At 39.2% G+C, this 21785-nt stretch overlaps 2 protein-coding genes across 3 annotated transcripts; one reads left to right on the forward strand and one right to left on the reverse strand.

Moving 5' to 3' along the window:
* Positions 1 to 5088, forward strand: LOC105356640 (sialic acid-binding Ig-like lectin 12). 2 transcript variants are annotated; one of them, XR_013651970.1, is made up of 6 exons: positions 1 to 696; positions 1561 to 1935; positions 2485 to 2787; positions 2861 to 3206; positions 3302 to 3389; positions 3472 to 5088. XR_013651970.1 is itself a non-coding variant. In XM_011488659.4 (6 exons), exons 1-6 carry the CDS (start codon positions 609 to 611, stop codon positions 3497 to 3499), a joined length of 1143 nt encoding a protein of 380 aa, XP_011486961.2. In that variant the 5' UTR covers positions 2 to 608; the 3' UTR covers positions 3500 to 5088. The 2 variants fall into 2 exon arrangements, 1 of the variants encoding a protein (XP_011486961.2); XM_011488659.4 differs by having other exon boundaries at positions 2 to 696; positions 2861 to 3121.
* A 1052-nt stretch (positions 5089 to 6140) lies between these two features.
* On the reverse strand, positions 6141 to 21494 carry f3a (coagulation factor III, tissue factor a). Its single transcript, XM_004080875.4, has 6 exons — positions 21249 to 21494; positions 19841 to 19952; positions 19330 to 19523; positions 14450 to 14631; positions 12639 to 12807; positions 6141 to 7874 (listed from the first exon to the last, which is right to left on the reverse strand). Exons 1-6 carry the CDS (start codon positions 21301 to 21303, stop codon positions 7732 to 7734), a joined length of 855 nt encoding a protein of 284 aa, XP_004080923.1. The 5' UTR covers positions 21304 to 21494; the 3' UTR covers positions 6141 to 7731.
* Positions 21495 to 21785: the final 291 nt, after the last annotated feature.

Raw genomic sequence — 21785 nt, forward strand, 5'->3', positions numbered from 1 at the left:
ACAAACATGCAACACGGCTCCTGCCTTGAGCCCAACCGCCAAAGACAAAGGGCACACTTTCAAGATCTCTCCTTATTGAAGTGTGAAGCAAACTGAAAGCTTATTTTAAGTGCTGACAGAGAGACATGTGAAAACCACAAACACCCGACCCTGATGAGCTCAAAACCAAAAGGATGACCTCATATTTGACACTTTCAAAGCTGGAAGGTTGTAGCCCAAGGCAAAAAGCTTCTTCTTGACAAACGGGTAAAGACGTAGAGGATTTTGTCTCAGTAGCTGCTGATTGTTTGTTTAAAAAAAAAACCTGAAAAGAAAATTCAAGAACAACATTATTTCTCTGTTGCTCTGGTGAGAAAAATCTTGTTTTTTATACAGATATTTGTTGTTTTTAATTTTTTTCTTAATAATGCTCAAATTGATTTTTTGTTTTTCAAGGTGAAATTGTAGTGTAGGCTACTCCTTGTGTAAAAAGTTTATGAAAAAACATTTGCACATATAATTAATCTCCAAATTCCGGTTTGCTTCCTGCAGTTCCAGCGCTGTCTGCTTTATTTAAGAGCAGTTTTAATAAAAACCTTGGAACCTTTTTCTTATACTTCCACAGAGAGATGAAGAATGCTTGTAGCGGTTTAATGGCAGCTCTGTCTGTTGTTGCGCTGTGTTACTCTATGTTACTGAGTTCCATCTGTTTTTCAGGTGAGCTACTTTTTTTTCTAAATTATTTACCTGCTTTTCAGATCTTTCTATTTTTCATTTTTAATGTGAGGTCATTGAAGAAAACATGTTAACAAGAGAACTGATATCCCCTTCATGACATCTTTGCAACTCTAGCACTAACAGGTGTCTTACCAGGTGTCCACTTATTTTATTAAGTGTTTGTTCTAAGATTTTTGGTTTTATCTGTTGGTATGAGAAATTGCTAAATCTGGCTTTCTCTGCTCTAATTCTAAAGCCTCCACTTGTAAACAAAAAGATCCATTAACATCTTTATTTTCCTCGCCTGAGCTGCCATCTGCTCTAAACTGTGCGGCTGGATAGCTCCAATTTGCTCGCCGTTTTTTGCTACGCTGCTGTTAGCTTGGGCTTGTGAGGCACTTGTTGGCAGTGGGAGAGAGAATGTAAACAAAGATGTAAACAAACATGCTGGGAAATTAGCTTGGCTAACTTCTGCGCCAACAGTCCAACCCCAAAAGCGGATTTCCAATGAGATCTTGCTGATGTCCACACATACAATGTCCTAGAAAGCGAACACAGGCTTTTTGATTTTAGCTCAAAACCGCATCATCATAAATACAAGACCCCTGAGAAGGATTTTACAATAGAAAAAAAATAGTTGGAGAAAACACGCTGACATTAAACCAAAAATTAAAGACCTTTCAGATGTGGAACTAGAATAAAGTCCACTCAGTCCTTCCTGTGTTGTAAAACTTTCTTATCATGTGTTTAATTTTGTTCATTGCTATAATGTATCTACATCAGTTGCATTAAGATTTGCCATATAAACACATTTTGACAAATTCTTGCAACTGATTCTCATTCACATTATTTTGATCATTATAGGAGTTTTGGCTGATTGTAATTTACCTTCACATCTTTCCATCTCTGCACCAAAGAAGATAAAAGCCTTGAGTGGATCCTGTCTGATAGTCCCATGCAATTTCACTGTGAAACTAGAAAAAGACTTGGAGGAAAAGGAAGGAATCCTCGGACTGTGGATCAGAAGTTATTCACTTTCCTATCATCCAAAGCTTGTTAGCAGCAATGAAACAACAAACCAAAGTAAGAGGAAGATTCTTGGAAACCTGAAAGAAGAAGACTGCACCACTCAGTTTTCTCATCTAGAAAAGATTCCTCCAAACATATATTTCTTCCGAATTAAGAGTAAGACATTGGATGCAATAGCTAACTGTGATCCGGTACAAATAATAGTTACAGGTAAGAAAGTTATAGCTTTTATAAATTGTTAAAGACCTGTTCCAATGTAAATTGTGTTTTGAACATGTTTTTGTGGCATTTTTCTCATGATGAAAGACATTTGTAAAGAAAAATAAGTTTAAATTTGCATTTCTGAGTATTTCTTTATTCAGACTGTGGTTAATCAGGAGCAGATGAAAAGAAAACACAGTTTGAAAAAGATTGTAGCAGACATTTTGCAGTTGCTATGACAATCCAGAGTCTCCTGCTCTGCTCCATTCTGATGCGACCACCGTCAGACAAATAGACCCACGAACATCTTTGTTTTTCCCATCTGAGCTGGAATCTGGATCAAACCTGTACAGCTGAATGGCTCCAAAATTGCTCACCCTGCTTGTTGCATCAATAATTTTAGGTTAGGGTTGTGAGGAGCTGTAAGCTAGGATTGCTACTGTACATTTGGAAAGAGTTGAATGCATAATTTGACAAAGACAGTAGACGATCTTACTGACTAAAGTTTATTAAGTTTATTTTGTGTGTGTATTTTGCGTGTTTGATGTGGAAGCACAGATTCTCCTCAGAGTCCCAGCATTGAAATCCCATCTGATCTAAAGGAGGGGGCGTCTGTCTCCATCACCTGCTCGGCTCCCACTCCCTGTCCTGACTCCCCTCCTGAACTCACCTGGAATCTCCAACCAGACTCTCAGGGAAAAACGGCGAAAAACACGGATGGAAGCTTTACGACTAAAATCAAGAAGATCGTCATTCTGTCAGACACTCATGATGGCTTAATCATCATCTGTTCTGCCAGATATCCTGTGAATGAAGGACCACCAAAGACAGCAGAGACACACATGACTCTCGGTGTTTCATGTAATTGATCTGTCAGCACATCACACTTCAGCTGCTTCTGATGAATAAAGTTTCTGTGTGTCCTTTTCCTTAGATGCTCCTAAGAACACCTCAGCATCTATCAGTCCAGCAGCTGTAGTGTCAGCAGGTAGCTGGGTGACGATGACCTGTTCCAGCAGAGCCAGGCCTGCTGTCATCAACTTCAGCTGGTTCTGGAGCAGCAAAGATGGAGATGTGAAAGTAGCTGAAGGAGAATCTTACAGCCTGAATGTCACGGGAGGAGGAGTTTATTACTGTGTGGCTACAAATGATCTGGGGAACCAAACGTCCCCAAAGATTGATCTAAACACTGCAGGTAAATTATAAAATTTGACTCTTTTGAGATCCAAAAATTAAAGATTTTCTTAGCTCCAGAGGGGAAAAAAAAGTGTTTTACAAAGGTATGATTTTCTTTTTTTGTTAGAATCTTCAAACAGTTTATTAAAGGTTATTGATTTAGAGCAAAAACATTAAAAAACAACGTGCTGTCTTACAGATAATCTAGAGTTCTGGATTGTTATCCGTGTTTCCCTGAAGATCCTGGCAATCATAATTCTCTACAATACACTCATCATCTTTCAATGGTGAGACAAACAGTAGTTTAACTAATATTCATGTTTAGTGTTCAATAATTTATGGAGATTTTGTCCTTTTGTTTTCTTTTAGCATCTTTTCATCAAGAAGATCCGGCTAACCTGAGGAAATGAACTGAAAACCAAACTAAATACCCTTGTGGGTTAAAAGGTCAAGCATTAATAGCCTGGACAACTGCTGTCTAGGATTTGGTGTGATCTTATCTCAAAGGAACACATTAAAGAGCATCCATCCATTTCCAGAAGCTATTGAATCCCTTTCGGGGTCATGGGGTCGCCGGAGCCAACTCAGCTACTGTCGGGTGAAGGCGGGCTTCACCCCGAACAGGTCAACAGTCTTTTGCAGAGCCACAAATATATACACACTCACATGCACACCGAGGGGCAATTCAGAGACACAAATTAACTTATGAAGCATGTTTTTTTGGACTTTGGGAGAAAGTCAGAGTGCTCAGAGAAAACCCACACATGCACGGATTCCTTGCATGCTGGCTGTTAGAAATCTGGAAAGTAGACAATCAGAGCACAGTTTTAATGGGCATCCAATGGACGGCCTACAGGCACTTAAGTATCACGTGCATACACATGCGTGCGACACTTGCCCGGGGTTAGTGGGGAGGGCACCACAATTATAGGTTCCCTTTGCTTGGCGTCCCTTAAGGTAACCACACAAGCCTCCAGGGAGGGAAGTGCAAGATACACCTGCACTCCCCTTAAAATACGGCTGGTCCTCTCTACTACCCTTCACTGGCTCGGACAACCCAAAAACCCGCAACACTCATCCAGATCAAACCATGTTCGGTGCATGGGACTGAGGCTTTAGTTCGATTGGTGAGTCTTACTTTGGTAAATGGCGTATACTTATATAGCTTTTTTCTACCTTCATCGAAATTGTCCCTAGTTGTAACTGTGAGTGTGTGTAGTTGTTTGTCTGTGTGGCCTTGCAATGACCTGCACTGACTGGGATAGGCTTGGGATGGAATACAGTAAATATAATGTTTTTTTCTTTTATCAAGAAATGAAAATGTTACAAATAAAGTGTAAAAGTAATTTTACATCTATTACACACAAAAGCAACTCATTTCTTTCCAAAACACTGGTCTCAAAATCCTACATTTTATCTTTGTATCCTTGTTGTGAGAGGCTTAACGTTCACAAAGCTTTGTGCTGAAATTAGCAACATTCATCCAAATGTACATCTCTATGATGCCATTGTCCAGGTCATGTTCTGGCAATAGTCCATTAACCTAAATTCTCTTTTTCAAATAGTGTAACGTGATTTTTTTAAATTAATTTGTATGTACACCTACACCACAAGCAATGTAATGGAACAAATTCTACACTCATCAGTAATCAAAGTTAAAGGCTGCTGCTGCTGCTGCATGTTTAAGTTGCGGTTGATCAGATGGGAGGACAGAAGAGTTGATGTCATGTTGAAGAGCCCAGCATTCTAACTTAACAGACATCCGAGCCCTTAAAAGTCAACTTTTTTAATGAATTTTTAATAAGATTTGTTCTGCCAATAGATTTTTAGAACAGAAATTTAGACCTGTGTCAATTATTAAATGTTTTTTTACGCTCTTATTGAGGAAAGTGTTAAAGAATAGAAAATAGAGCCAAGTCACATGTTTTGTACTCTTGTTACACGAGCCACTAAATGTGCTGAATAAAAGCTAAAGGGAAAACTGAATTGATGTTTCTCTTACACTTTAACACACAAAAAGAAAAAGAGGCGTGCAACAGGAACTCACCAGAACAGGTCATTGCCCCCTGCAGTATCTCAACACAATGTAGCTTGGACAGAAGACACCGACTTGAAGGAGAACACGGGCCTTCAACAGCTCATGGACCAGCTCTGACAAAAGTCAGCATTCATCATGGGGACAGTTTACTAGAGGATGTTATAATATACCAAATCTTGAAAGTGATATGAATACATGTACTCGAACATCAGAGTAGTACATAGGAAGAGTCTTGAGCTCATGCATCTTAAAGTCACAGAGGGTGGGGGGAAAGAAAATATTGTCATGAAAATGTAGAATGTAAACCAAATCAGGGGGAGGATTTTGGGACTTCATTCACACTGTTTGTACAAAACCAGGTACAAGAAAAATGGATACCCTTCCAGAGTCAAAAGAAGACCACTTCTGGTGGAGGGGGGCACGGTGAAACATCCGGTCTCACCGGTCCACCCTCCACTTTTTACCCTTCCTTTAGGCACCACATACTGCATGTTGGCACCACACATGCAGCAAACACACACTCACACATTTTTCCGATCATTCAAACACCACATGATTTTTTTAAAGTATGTTTTCATACTTCAGATTCAGATTACATGCTGTTTCCTTCTCCTATAAAGTGGATTACTCTGCTCATCTGCTCCTTGTTTGGCCCTTCTATCAAATTTTAGAACCCTTTGTGGCCCACAAGTCCAAACGTTTACTCACCCCTGAGCTAGACACTAAACAGCCATGAGTCGAAACCCAGGAATAAACCAGAATTAACAGTAGGTTTTTATTTTTATTTTTTTAACCTTTGAAGGGTTAGCACAACTCAACAAAAACCATAAAAGACCCCAGGCCACCTTTAACTGCAGCCTGGATGTTGACATTAGATAAGCTAGCAGGAAACCAAGGCCCTATAGGTCCCAGGCAGGAAGCTGAAAAGGAAAATTGAGCTATTAAAATTCTTAAACCGAATGAACTTTAGAATGTGCGAAACATACAGATACAAACATAATTAGTTAGAACATGTAACTTTATTTAAAAAAAAGTATGAAAACAGTAGTGTATACATGAGAGCACACTTGTTCTTCTCAGCTAAAGGTAAACCCACTTCCTTTGTTCACGTGTGTTCTCTAAACAGTTTAACAAGTCATCACAGATACATTGTTGTCACTTTAGTTGTTAATAGAATTAAAAAAATAAAGATGATTTTAACAATAAGTTACCACTTATATTTGTGAAAAAACACTAAAGGTAAACATGATTGTCCTGTAGTATGTTTTTGTGTTTTACTACTAATAAAAAGTCTAGGTCAAATTTACCCTCTAAGAGTCAAACTTCACCATTAAAGTCAGCATCTTTTCTCTGGAGGACTTTCAGAACCCTTAATACCAGAAAATCTCAGATGATGATATGCCTCACAGGCCACCGTAGGCTCCCCTGTCTCAGCTTTACACAAATTGTTTAACAGCGTTACCCTTTTTCCTACTGGTTCTGCTCAGGAAGACTAAGACGGCAACTTTTAGGATTTACTGGGATGCTCAGCTTAGAAGGATGAGTTCTATCTGCTTTCCAAAGGACAATTGTAGCCAGCAGCAGCTGATGCAGTTTCCTTTTCCAGTAAAGGTTTTATTTGTGAGTTTTCCTGGAAGGGCAGCTTTTCAGAACAAAAGCATATTAAATCTAGGATTTACCACAGAGCTGCATCTTAAATTTGAACCAACCGTGTCTGTTTGTGACAGTGTGTGTCGATTCTAATGGTTATATGTGGGTAATGAAAGTACAAGATTAATTATGAATAATTTCATAGTGATAAGCAACTTTTAGTAAATCTATCCCTGTTTGAGCCTTTTGTCTCCTAAAAGCGGACGTGCCATCTCTTTGAACCACCTTGTGTTGTACCTTTACAGCTTTACAGCAGAGCCTGCATTTCCTTTTCCTGTTTTAATACCAATATCTTACAGTGCACCACTTTCATTGGATTGATGTAAAGAAAAATCTTCTCAAAAGCAGCAGGTTTTTCTAAAGGCACATTTCCAAGACATTTTTAAGTTGCTCTGAGCCTTTTTTCTTTGACCAAAATAATTCAGTAACTGTTAAAAAGAAAACATAATTTTCCCAATCAATAATATCGATTTAGCGTTGTCAATCCATTATTTTATCATTGTTTAACACAGTAAAAAATGTGAACCAGGTCAAAGAAGGGTGGAAATGTACAACATTCAAAAACTAAAATAGCAGATCTGCAAGAATTCAACATTTTTAAAACTCTCAAATGAAATTGCGATAAATGACGGTAATGTCAGTAAAATATAGTAAATTAAGCATTAGGTACACACATATGTGCTGATTTAGTGTTGTTCTACTATAATCCCCACACCCCAATCATTCAAGTCTACAATTAAGTCAATAAATAAAGTCTCCTGTGGAGAACTGAACGTACCTGTCAGCTGAAACTAACCAGTTTAACATCAGCTTTTGGAATGCAACAAAACAAAAACATTTAGAGGAAGTTTCACAGAAACTAAAAATTACAGTTTTTGGACATTGGAATATTGGACATCTAGCAGCCTCGGGTTCAGTAGTACCGTCTGCCCCTGCAGACACTATATCTTCTGCAGCGGCAATCCCTTTTGTCTTCTCAGTGCTTTCTTCCTGTGTCTGTAGCAAACCAGGGTGATGCCAACGACAGTTCCCACGAGCAGCAGCAACAGGAGGACGCCTGCAGCAATGACTCCCAGGGAAAACACTGTGAAGACAGGAAAACAACCACAAGTCAGAGGATTTCTATTCAGAGAAATGGATTTAAAGACGGTGTAATCAAGAAAGACTGCACTGTACTACAATAATGAGTAGTAAATCAGCACTTCAACAGGCTGGCAAACTGGGTGTACCTCGCCTAAGCCTGACGCCAGGTTAGTTTTTGGCAGCCCGTGACCCCGAAAAGGACAGAAAATGAACGGATATATTATCCACATATCTATCTATACCTTTATTTAGAACAGGAGATCCAAATCAATAACAGATAAAAACAAAATGATTTAAAAAAGACAGACTGGCGACCTGTCCAGGGTGTCCCCTGCCTTCACCCACAAGTGGCCGGGATAGGCTCCGGCAGCCCCGTGACCGCGAAAGGGATAAAACGGAAAAAGATGAATGAATGAAACGTACTTGTTAACTTCAGCAGCAAACAAAACATAAACGTCTCTGTTGGATCACTTGATAACAATAAACTGAAAATGTTCTCTACAGTTTTTCCATCCTCAAAGGTTTTCAGACTCCAGTTCCAGTAAATCAATGACAGGAAAAGAGTAGTAGATGAAGACAGTAACACCTAAATAAAAATCGAACAACTAGCAAATTCTCACAGTCTAAACTAACACCGTTGTTTTCAACAGGCATGTTTTAGAAACACAAGAAACTGATCACAAGAAATTTGTAATTCTTAATTTCATTTTCATAATACTTTCCATCTCAATCTGTGGACTATATTTAAAATGGAATCCTTTTTTTTTAGAGCTTAGTTTAGTGAACTAAACTTTAGTTTTTTTTTCTCTTCCCCGGTCCGTCGGTCAGACACTGTCAGCAGCACAAATGCATTAAATACCACCAAAAATGGATCAGTAAAGATCCTTTACTTTTATTCATTTTTGTTCACTAGAATCAATTAAGAAACACCGTAACCCTTGTGATATCCTAGGCACTTTAACATTGGGAGTTGGGTCATCTAGACCCACTAGACAGTGCTCTGAACCTTTTTTCTTCAATGATTTGTGATCTTCACTGGTGTCCATGGATTACATGAAATCTTTCCACCTTTATCCACCTTTGTCATGGTAGGGAGAACACGTCAATGTAAGGGTGGGGTCATCGAAGATAGCACAAGGGTTAATACAAAAATGCAGATCATTACACAGCATGGTTGCAGTGCAGAGATAGAGCTGTCAACCTCTGATTGAAGGATCAGTTCCCACCTTAAATGGGCCTTATGACTGTAAAACACTTTGAGCCTTGTAGAAAAGTGCTCTATAAGTGCATGTCATTGGCCTTTTAGCATGATGTTACTCTAAACTTTTGCTGCAAAACCTTTAAGGACGTTCAGTCAAACCTCTCCACCTGTAAACAGGTATTACTGTCCACTCTTTAAGAGAAAACAGCTTCTGTTGTCTACCATAGGTCCAAAGCTGGAGACTTTTATTTCTAACCTTCTAATATATGAAGGTTAAAAAAAATAAAAGCCAAAAAATAAAAATAAAACATGAAATATGACTGAAACACTAAAACTATTTCTTCAAACTATTTAATTAGAATCAATTTTGTTGTGTTGTGTTTGTTTGTGTTTTCTTTTTATTTTCAATATCAAATTTTTTTTTATAGCACTTTAGAATATAATATAATAGAATAGAATAAAACGTTATTGATCCCTCAAAGGGGTAAATACCTAGTTACCATTGCAGTTAGATAATAAATAACCCTAAAAATACACTTGATAAAGATAAAGTGTAACAACAATCACAATGAAAAAAAAATTCAGATAAACAAACATTGTACCCATCACTTTGCTAAAAGCTTCTGTACTTCATACTGTACAGAGAATATCCTCACAATGAGTGTTTGCATCTCTCAGTACTTATGTAGAGCTGGTGGAAGGGAAAGGGATGCTGGGTAAAAACAGAAATGCTAAACAATGCCATGTTTTGGGGATCAGTCTGTGAATCCGCATCCTCACATCTGTTTGCTCGTAGTAAAACTCAACCCAGATGTGAGACAAAGCATGATCCTCACAGTCTCCGGAGGGAGAACTTTCATAAAAACACATTTTTTACCACATGGCACTAATTGATCACAGCTATGCGAAGAACGTCTCTGACCACACCTCTGATTGCACTTGAGAACTTTGAAATGAGCAGTTGGTGCATTTACATTCAGTCTGTGCTCTTCCTGCAGGAAAACACAGTAAGGATGAAGATTTGTCTTCTTATTTAGTTCTAAAACCTCCAAAATACAGACTGGACTAAAATGTAATGCATCGTCCAGATTTTAAGATGCTAAGAATTATAACTGGTTTACTGAAAACAGACTGTTTTTGTCAGATTAATGTGATCAAAAAAAATGTAAACATTTTAGTTTTTAGAAATAAAACCAAATCGTCTAACTCTGACTCTCCTCATGAGGGCGCTGTTTGACTACAGTGGATCCTCTCAGCAGTCAGCCGTTCACTGAATCTGACAGCTCTAACAGCTCGGGTATTTTACGGCTGTACTATGTACACTCTGCACATGTTCCATCTATGACATTTTGATCTATCGTGATACATGCGTGGTACACGTAATTTATGTGACGTGTATTTTACGTAGTTTATGCACAATTATTACGTAACTCTTATGCTAGTGCGCGTGATTTTTGCGGGATGCAAATTTAAGGCTTTCCACGTCATTTCACGTATGTCTAACAGACTTTTCACGCATGTACCACCGATGTATAACTTTTATGTACGTAATTGACGCACAAATCCCTGATGAATTGCATAGGAACAGCACAATAATCACACACGGTTCATGTTCCACGTTGATTCCATGTTCTTTGTGTGGTTTATTTGTGCCTGCTCCGTGGTTTTAACGTGGTTCATTCGTGATGCATCTGTGAAAATTTTATGTGAAGAACCACAACTTGTCTCACGTCTTCCACGTATAGTCACATATGGTCAATTTTCATCCGTGCAATATGCGCTAAATGTACATAGTTGCTGTGTTACATAGGAAGGGTATTTAAAGCCACATGTAAAATGGTGTATAAGTGTCATGTACTTATAGCACTTTTTTAACCCTTGTGCTATCTTAGATGACCCCACCCTTACATTGACGTGTTCTCCCTGCCATGACAAAGGTGGATAAAGGTGGAAGGATTTCATGTAATCCATGGACACCAGTGAAGATCACAAATCATTGAAGAAAAAAGGTTCAGAGCACTGTCTAGTGGGTCTAGATGACCCAACTCCCAACGTTAAAGTGCCTAGGATAGCACAAGGGTTACGACCCAAAGCGCTATCCAGTCACAAGTCCCTTTTTTACAAACACATTTACGCACCTGCAAGGTGTTAACCAGATCACCAGGAGCAGTGTGGAAATGAGTGTCTTGCCCAAGAACACTGACACAAGGGCAGGTAAAGCAACCTTCCTATCAGAGGTTGACCGCTATACCACTGCATCACAACCTCACACATGTCCGGCACATTTCTTGATGTTGAGTGAATAATTGCATTAACTTCAATGAAAGGCTTTTTCTATTAAAATCCCTTAATCATAATTGAATCAAATCAGATGAAAAACATGACAAAGAAAGAATCTATGGAAAGGGGATGGATGCTCTGCCTCACAGTGAGACGGCCCTGGTTCGAATCCCAGCGGGGTCCTTTCTTTGTGGAGTTTGCACGCTCTACTCTTACATGTGTGGAGCTTCTCTGGGTTCCTCCCACATCCACAACATGCTTCATAGGTTCATTGGGGATTCTAGATTACCTCTAGGTGTGAATGTGAGTGTGAAAGTGTGGCCCTGCACCAGACTGGTGACTGGCGACAGTAGCTGGATTGGCCCCAGTGAAACAGCGAGTTAAGAAAATGGATGGATAGATGGAGATGGAGGTTCTTCAAGAATGCTCAAAGAACATTTTACAAAGCAAAAAAAATAAAGCAAAAACTAGAGAAATGTTAACGTCCTCTTTCCTGCAGGATGTCTCAGATGTCTTAAGTCGTCTCAGCTTTCTTTAAACGCTCAGAACCTCATTCAATGGTCAAGCGACTTCATCTACATCTTTCATTTTAAACAGCCCATCTCCAGAAATCATATATTGAATCTTAACTCCAATAAGGCTGAAGGACCAGAGCCTGCATGAGCTCAACTAATCAGTTTGATGGATTCAACAGCATCCAAAGGATTTGGCACGATTTAGTTTGAAATCCCGTCCTTCATCACAGCTTTCAACCGTGTTTCTTCACAATTATCACATTAACAATCTTTAAGAGATCCAACTCTCCAAACCTTGAAAACAAAGCTGAGCTGCTCAGAGTTTCTAAGGGCTGGAATGGATTTGACCATTTAGGACCAGCCATGCTGCCCTGTAGAGATCCTGTTCTAACTAAGGCTGTCCTGCTGCATTAAAAGCTACAACAAACACAAGTAAACACCTCCACAGCTGCTAGGATTACTTAACAGTTCACAGACCAAAACCTGTGAGGCTGAAGAATTGTTTATTTGAGAGGACGGTCTCCCAGGGTGATGGACAAGGGGCTGCATACCAAGAAACTGTGGAACAGTTCTTCACTCAGTGTGAAGGCTATCATCCCATCTTTAATACCAAAAGGAACAAAGACCTAAATATAGATTAAAGGAGCTGAAGAAATAAGTTCAACCAAACCTAATCACCATCCTACACCTGTGTGCTCAGTTGTGCAGCAACCTAAACCATAGATGCTGTTTATATGCTGGTGTGAATGATGGAGTGGGGATAGCTCACCTTGGAAGATGGACGGCTTTTCGTTTTTGGAGCACTTGGTCTGACTCATTTCCCCCAATTGGTTGTCCAGGCTGCGGTCAGCGATAAGGGCCTGGATGATAAAGCAGTAGCTCTCCCCTCGATCCAGGTCAGTCAGTGTTATGTTGCTGTTCTTAGACTGCAACACTTTCTGAGGACATCGAGACAAGAAGTTGCCTTTCTCAATAAACTTGATCCTAAAGCATAGAGCCTAAAATCAGACAATGTGTTCTGTTTGTCAGCAGTTGCGTTTTTGAGATAAGGTACGTTTTGATGTTATTTTTATAGGTCATTGCTCATGGTATTGTCTGCTAAGTGAAGTCGGCCATGAAGTGACTCCTCTGCTCTGAGACTTTTCTAGTTACCAAAGAGCAAAGTTCAATTTAAACAGTTATTGTGCTACAGTCAACTGTGATAGTTTCTGTGTGTAAAACAAGAAGAATGTAAGAAACATTGATATTGACATTGGTTGACCAAGTCCTGAATGATAAAACATTATCTTTTTGGAAAACTGTTTCAAAACTTTATGTAGACATGTGTCAGCAAGTGGCGTTACCATCCCAATGCAAAGCTACATGCCTGGTCTGTGAATGAATGGTTGTGATCTGCAGCACCGGAGCCCCACAGGGCACTGTGCCGGCCCCTGTACACTGCTACAACTGTGCCACATTCAAAAGTATGCTGACGACAAAGTTGATGATGGATGGGGTTTAACATCAGCATCCAACATCATGTATGCTGATGTTGGGTGCTGATGTTGGATGCAGCAGGGGTGACAGAGAAGAGAACTTTCAGACTTTGCTGCCTGTTACCACAACAAACACCAACAGCTTAACGCCTCAAAGAAGACAGAGCTGGTCATTGACTTTAGGCGGTTCAGATCAAGATCTCGACTGATCTTGCAAGAGGGAGCTGAGGTGGAGGCTGTAGAAAAGTACAAACACCTCGGGCTGTGTCTGGATAACAAACCCGACTGAACATCTAAAACCAACCAGCTGGTCAGGAAGACAAATAACAGAAAGTAGTTCCTGAGAACACTCTTCCAACATCTGCAGCAAATTGCTATGGATGTTTAACAGTTTATAGTTGCCAGAAGGGATGTAACAATTCCTTTTGACAACGGTTCAATTCATATCATAATTATGGTTGACAATATGATTCATAGTCATTTTGAACGATCCAATTCCATGAACTAAGATTGATCCAGCACATCTTAAACCAAAACCTACCAATACCTGGGTGCTGAACAGCACAGGTGAAGTTTTCCAGATTCTAGATCTATTTCATTTTGAAACAATTTTATAAGGTTATAGGTTATTTCATTTAACAACTTGCCTCAGACAGATCTATCTGGTCATATTATAGGAATATAATTTTAAAAAATTGATGAATCGTTACACCCCCAGTTGGCAGTGTTCTAGTTCACATCCAAGAAAGACACATCCAGACAGGATGAGCTAATCTGGAAGGTCGGCTCTGTGGTCAGCATTAAGGTCTCTGATGACAGAAGCATGGAGGAAGTCAGTGGACAAAGTGCTGGACATCACCGACCATGACCACTCCCCCTACACACCACCATCTGCAACCATAAGGACGTGTTCAGGAAAAAACTGTCTGCTGTGTCTAAGATGCTGGAGATCCAGTTTCTCTGAAGGAGTCATCCAGAAGGAATCAGTGAAGTATATTCTAAGTCTCTGCAAGTTTTTGTTTACATCATCTTTAGTATTGTGGCTGCAAACATCCTAAATATTTAATAGCTTCTTCCCTAACCTTAACCTGAAGCAGGTACTTACTTTGCCAGTGCTTTGGTTCCTCCAGTAGGTGACTTTGTACTGCAGCTGATCAGAGAATATATCCCTTATGCTGAGCTGGCGTCCATCTTTGAAGACAGCAGTCAGCGGGTCTGTCACCTGTAGTGTGGTGCTGGTCTTATCTTCGTTCCTTATCAGTTCAAAGTCGAGACGACCAATCTCCGCTGGAGGAAGACGATGATGAAGATCATTGATTATATATTATATTATATATATTAGTCATAGAGTCAAAATATACCCTACATGTCACTACAGAATAGAGGTATTTAGCTTTATCTTTAAAGACCCACTCCAATCATCTGTGGACATATTGTCAAAGTGTTTCCAGTGGTTTTTCAAATCTGATTATGGCATCAGCAGAACGGCAGGAGTTCATTTGGAGTTTACCTTCAAGTTGACTGCAGAACTGTTGGCACGTAGCAACCAATTCCCTTCCTCGTTGCTGAGAGCTCTTAGCAGTGAGCTTGTGGCCCACCCAAAATATTTTCTGTCACGAGTATACTTTTTTTTTCAAAAAGCATTTTTTTTCATCTGCTCCACATTCACAACGATTTAAATAAGGAAATACTCAGAAATGCAATTTCGAGCTTAATTTTCTTTAGATATGTCTGCCATCATGAGACAAATGCCACCAAAACATGTTAAAAACACCAGAAACACAATTTTCATTGCAGAGGGTCTTTAAACAATAAAAGCCTAAGGCACTGACCAAGTAAATGACAAATGACTAGAAAGGTTCCATTTTTACTGAGCAGAGTAGACCTACAGACATTTGTTGTGACATAAATTCCAACAAGAATGCTATAATTGTTTTGGTTAAATAAGAATTTTATTTAACTCTCTTCAATCCTTTACACTTGAGGGATTATAGAAACATACTATTTCTCTGCTTTCTCTCTGTTTTGGGGTTTGACATGGGGATTTGGTCAGCTACATGTTTGCTCCTGTGTGAAATTCTCAAGCTTGGAAACTGAAAGGAGTGAGTTTTACTCATCTGATCAGGAAAAGGGCAGATGGTCTCTTCCAGAACAGCAAAAAGGGGGAAGTGATGGTGAATAAAGGATACAAACATTGTTAGGCCTCGGGTTGTTATTACACTGACACTCTCCCAGTATTTGAACTTTAAAGCCTTTTTTTTTAGAAATTTGTTTCAACAGCTGTGCTGCTAAGTCTGTAAAGTCCCCTAAGTTCTGTGATGTGTCCCCACTTTATTAAATAAAGTGCAGCTGGAAACACGGTAGTGCAGACTAGTTATGTAGGATCAAAGAAAAGGGTCAAATCAAATTCTTTTTAGCACATCGTGTGAGTTTTCATTCCCTGTCAATGCAATCCTGGATGTTTTTTTACTTTATGGCAAGAGAAAAGACATTGTTTGATTAATTTATCACGGTGTCACCCCCCCCCCGTTGGGGGTAGTGGGACTGTGGCTCAGGGCTATTCAAATGACAGCTAGCAGGCCTCATGTGGCCCAGAGCAACTTGAGTTTTCCGAAACACTTTAAACAATGATAATAGAAAAATGTGAACGCATTTCTTTTTTTAATCGGTGCAGAATTTCCCACGTTTTTAGTTCATGAATTCAGCACATTGGGTAACCTAAAGTGTTGCTAAGGGTTCTTTTTCACCTTTACAGTACAATCGGCAGCTTGAACCAGCATCAACACAGTCTGTTTATCTAGCATTTTACAACTAATGCAAAAAGAAGAGAGACGATACTATACTTTCCATTTTAATTCTTCAAAATAAAAGTGTACCTGCAGTCTGTAGTAATCTTCCCAGTGGACTTTTAATTACGATTATGCTGTTTTTAACTAAAATCAATAAACCTGTGATGCTCCAAACAGAGGTTAAACACACTACCTCTGCACCAAAGCTACCTGTTTACAATACACACTGTACAAAATTTATCTGCTTTTGAGACTTTGATTATTAAGCTTACAGAGACATCTCTGTCTTATTGGACTATTTGTTGTTAAGCACTCTGTTTCATTTTTAAGAAGCATCTGTGAAGTAACACTTGTCAAAATTGAATAGAAACGAGTCTACCTGAATAAAGGAACAGCCCAGCTTTTGGTGAGGTTCATTGTAAGTTGGTATAAAGTTAATAAATTACTTCTTTTGTGTATTCACTGGACCAAATAATCTGATTGAATATAAAAGTGTGTGTGGGTGGGTAGATGGGGGGCAGAGAATTTTCTGCAACTGAACAAAGACAAAACAAATGTTTTACTTCTTACAGAGGGAACAATGTTGTCCCTGTCTCCACTTTCTTTCCTGAGCTCAGTCCTATGATTTCTCTTTTTCTTGGCTTTCATTACGGTCCATCTGACATATGTGTTGTTCATGATGTGAATCTTTTCTTTGGTTCCAACCAGTTAAGTGTGATATCTGCCTGGTGCTGTAATGTTCTGGTTACTTCTTGCTTGTGCTTTGTTGGGTGGTGGGAATCAAACATGGGATCGTGGCCAGGGAGATTAAAGACATTCTGTAACATATTTTTTTGTTCACCTTAATGTTGGGATTCCTGTCTTTGTTCGTGCGTACAGAACAGTCCAAGAAGGGGAAACAACGGTCTTTGGTGTTTTTCCAAGTAAACCTGATTCATCTGTATATCGCACCATTACGATGAGTGAATTCTTCCACTTGCTGAGTTTGGATTTGAACTCATGAAATAAAATAAAGTGAATAAAATAAACGTTATTTTATGTCATGCACACATCTGAAAGAACGTGCAGGTGCAGTTCCAGGGAAGCAAGTCCGGCTCTGGTCTCTACTCCTTCCGTAAACAGATTGGCCGCGGTAAGGGACGCTGGCTATACCATGACACAGCTGTGTTTTTCCCTGAAGAATTTTTTCTTAAAACAGGAAATAGATGAAGTTCAGATCATACATGTGAAGTGAAGTGCAGATCATACATGTGTGCTGATGTCAGCTTGTTTTTTTAGGCAGGGGTTGGGCCTTATCTCAGTCTTGTCATCACCGTTTCTATGTTTTTTTGCGATGGAGAACCAGGGGTAAAGTGATGTTGGCTGCAGTTTCTTGGTTTAATACAAACTCAATGACAGACTGAGACATAGCTGTACCAGCTGTGATACCAGTCACTATACAAATAATCATTGATCAGGAGATTCTTTAAGTATGTGCGACTAACTGGTTGCATTAACATGAACACCATGTCTTCAATAAAGGGAATTTTCTGAATAACACATCTTAAACTAAATGGTGGGTAGTAATTCACAGTAACTTACAGAACAAAAGGCGGAATATTTTTACAATGTTATGTGAAGGTAAAACACCTAAACAAGCATGGCTTTAGTCTTCAAGTGTAACTATTAGTCTTATTCTGTTATTCAAATTCAGATTGTCTGGGAGAGTTTAAATAAAGCTCAATAAATTAAAAAACCAGACAGGAGAAAACAATAGATTTAGTCCACTGATGGATGATCACTATATATACTGACATAGAGATTGACTTCAGTGCCTCTTCTGATAGTGACTGGTTTTGCAAGTGTGTATCCCTTGTGCTATCCTAGGCACTTTAACGTTGGGAGTTGGGTCATCTAGACCCACTAGACAGTGCTCTGAACCTTTTTTCTTCAATGATTTGTGATCTTCACTGGTGTCCATGGATTACATGAAATCTTTCCACCTTTATCCACCTTTGTCATGGTAGGGAGAACACGTCAATGGAAGAGTGGGGTCATCTAAGATAGCACAAGGGTTAAATATGCATGTACAAACCGGTTAACATGCATCCATTGCCCATCCGAATATTCTCTCTTTTGCTTAATTTTATTTTATTTTACGTATAACATATGTTATGTCGTAATAGTGTATATAGGTGTAGATTCGTCTTGTTGTTAAATGTTATTACTTTTGCATTTTTCGGCACATTTTAAATACCCTTTCATTCTTTTTGCACATTGCTGTTGTTCTTCTTTTTTGTCTATTTTGCACTGAACTGCTGTAACAATTGAATTTCCCCAACGTAGGATCAATAAAGAATATCTTATCTTATCTTAAAGCTACTGAAGTACTCTGACAAAAATCCATCTGTTCTTTTCTAATATGTTTTTTCCAGAATGTGACCAGTTAAAAAACAGTGTTTCCTTGTTTATCACTAGGTTACGTTCTAAAAAAGAATCTGTGATAGATGAAAGTAAGATAACTGTGTTGTTTGAACTCATTGTTTAAACCTTCACAAAAAATTAGTCAAATTTTATAGACTGAAAACAATGATCTGATTGCGATAGAAGATTTATGTAGATGAACGCATTCTGTACAGGAGACACGGCACAAAGGAGATTGATTGACAAGGTCTCCAGCCAATCCCAATGCAGAACACAGTGCATTGCAGAAGAAAAAGCATTTACTGAAAAATATCACTGCAAAGTGAACCGTGAAGCAACGAGGGAGCACTGTATATTATAAATATCATGAAACTTAAATTGCAATCCAAAGCCGTCATTTTGCCGACTGAATGTGCTGCAGATGATGAACTTGATCAAATCAGCTGTTGATATTGGCTTGATTTGAGAGAGAAGAAACTTGGCAGTAGACATTTCCAGGGTCAAACTTCAGTGTTTCAATAAAGAGATTCAGGCATCAGAAATAGACTGAAGCTCAGATTGGAAACACACCACTCAATTAACGTGTTTTTCGGAGCATAAATTGCATGTGTTTGAACATTTGGCCGGGGAGGGTGACTTATGACTTTTTTCTTCTTTATCATAAATGTTTCATTCTGCTGTGACACATAGTCACGTGTTGGAGCTCTTCTTCAACCATAACTCTGTAATGAAACTCTGTAGTTAATCTCCAAACAACCTAAACCTGAACAGCTCGGAGAGCAAAAACACTTACTGTCTCTGTAGGGACAAAATCTCGGTGAAGTTGTGTGTGGAAACTCAATGAGGTCAGAGGTGCCCCCCCTTGGAGGCCCGGACAGCACATCGGCCGTGTAGCAGGCGTTCAGATCAGTCAGGTAGCTGGTCAGGTCACAGAAGGTTTCAGAGGACTGAATGCAGTGAGGAGACTTCTGTTTGTTCTGTCCAATCCTGCAAATATTTTACAAAGTGTTACACGCCAACGTGACTCAGTAAAAAGCATTCAAATACAAAGTGATAACAGAGCAAAGATGACAAAACAGTGTGCACAGAACCTTTATCACCAAAGAAAGAGTTTTATAAGAACTGATCTAGTTTATAATCTTTTTTTTTATTGCATGTTTACACAATAGTGTTATTAACAGAGGAATGCAAAAACTCAGTAAAGCATTTCAGTCGTTCAATCTTTTTTATTTCTTTGCAATCATTTATTCCACTACAATCAGGGATTTATGGAGGGACAAGAGAAAGTTTTGAGTCCCACTCACGCAGAAAACTCCACAGTGTAAGAGTAATCCGAGGACGGTTCGGGCTGCCAGAAAAGCAACGTCTTAAAGTTGGTGGACTTCCAAGTGACATTTTGGGCTAGAGGGAAGGAACCTGCAACCACAAGTTGATGCAAAGGAAAGTAGTGAGCACAAGGCATGTAAGGATCTTCTGGAAGCTAGAGTTACACTCTTCAGAGTCATGACCACACACACACACCCCCACACGGAAATTCCTAGACATGGCAGCGGAAAACACTGACTTGTTTCAAGATTTAAGCTGTTCCACACATGTCAGCCTCATTACTGCTCATTCTGTCTGGGATGAAGGAGACATACTGTAGATGATGATGATGAGGATGATGACAGTTATAATGATGGGGATGGAGTTCAAAATCAACTTTTTTAATGTCTTTGGACGAAAATATTTCCTTGATATGATAAAGAACTAATCTGCCTTGACACTGAACCTTTAAGCGTTCCCTTAGCAGAAAGAGTACACTTGAAATTTATTTTATTAAGTATACTTGAGTATAAGGACAGATAGTACAATGCATGTGTAGTGTAAAAAGTAACAGAATACTTCTTGAGATTAAATTGAAACACTTTGATTATACAGCATTAAGATGGCTCTACCTCACTTTTAGTACAAACCAAGTATACTTGTACTAGTACCGGTACACTTAAATTGACTACTTTTTGCTGAGGCCAATGACAATTCACTGATTGATTCTACACATTTTTAAGAATGCAGAAGAATATAAAAATAGCTGGAAACGTATTAAAAAGATCTCTACTTAACTAATCCCCTTTAAATGAGAAGAATGTGTAAATTTATAGTGAACTTTAGGTACCCTTAGCAAAAACAGGTCAACTTTTAGTTAATTTTGTTAAGTATACTTGAGTATAAGTTGGCCAGTCTACTATGGACCATGTACTTGGTGTAGGAAATGTACTAACTGAAAACTATTTCAAACCCGATTGGAACATTTTAGGTTTACAACATATGGAGAGTTAGTATATAAAAAATAAACTTCAACTAAATTATCTCACTTTTAGTAGACTACGTATACTTGTAGTATAGCTGTACTTATTAGTATTATTTTACTTCATAGTACTTAATAGGGGAATGACAAGACATTCGTCCGTTGCCTCTGTAGGTTTTTGAGAATGCAGAAAGAAGATGATAAAAATATCAAAAGTAGACTTCAGGTACATCGTCTTAGTTTGTATGTTGACTAAAGTCAGGTACAAGTATCCCAAACGTGTTTTGTCACGTCGCGTTCACCATCAAAACATAAGCAGACTAGAAACATGTGCCACAAGCTCAGAAAAGCAACTAAACTCCACTTCAGAACTAACGATGCTCCTCCAGCTCTCAACTCCACGAACGGACCCACGCAGAACTCACCGGAGGCGCACCGAACCAGCACCCAGACAATGAAGAGGAACGCTGATGGAGCCATGCTGTAATCCAGACTCTCCGTCTAACTGCTGTCCGGGACTGAAAAGCAGGACGTTTAAAGTGGACAGCTTCCCCTCCGCGCCGTTCCGTCACTCCCTCACCGCACGCGCTGATCGGGACGCGCCAAATAAGGAGCGTCCGGTCAGGACGTCAGCACGAAGCCGCAGTCTCTGGAGGTTACAGTAAGCCTGATGATCTGAGCTCACAGCGCTGGAACGCCGCGCGCTCACATTGTCATCAAGCAGCTTCTCTTAATACAAATAACAGTATTTAAAAAATGTGTACACACATTTTAAATGTGCTTTTATATGGAGGAACTGCCTAAGAATGAGAGTTTTTAACTAGTTGCTGGTTCTAAAGGTTTACAGTACATAAAATACAAGAAAAAAACAGTAGGCCTCGCTAGTCCATTAGATTACATCACCAAGGCGCCGCTGGTTGGAGCACTACTGAATTCAAGAGAACTTCTTATCATCCAGGAGG

Source organism: Oryzias latipes, chromosome 20 (genome assembly GCF_053564925.1).
Source record: "Oryzias latipes strain Hd-rR chromosome 20, Olatipes_Hd-rR_3.1".
Taxonomy (NCBI): domain Eukaryota; kingdom Metazoa; phylum Chordata; class Actinopteri; order Beloniformes; family Adrianichthyidae; genus Oryzias; species Oryzias latipes.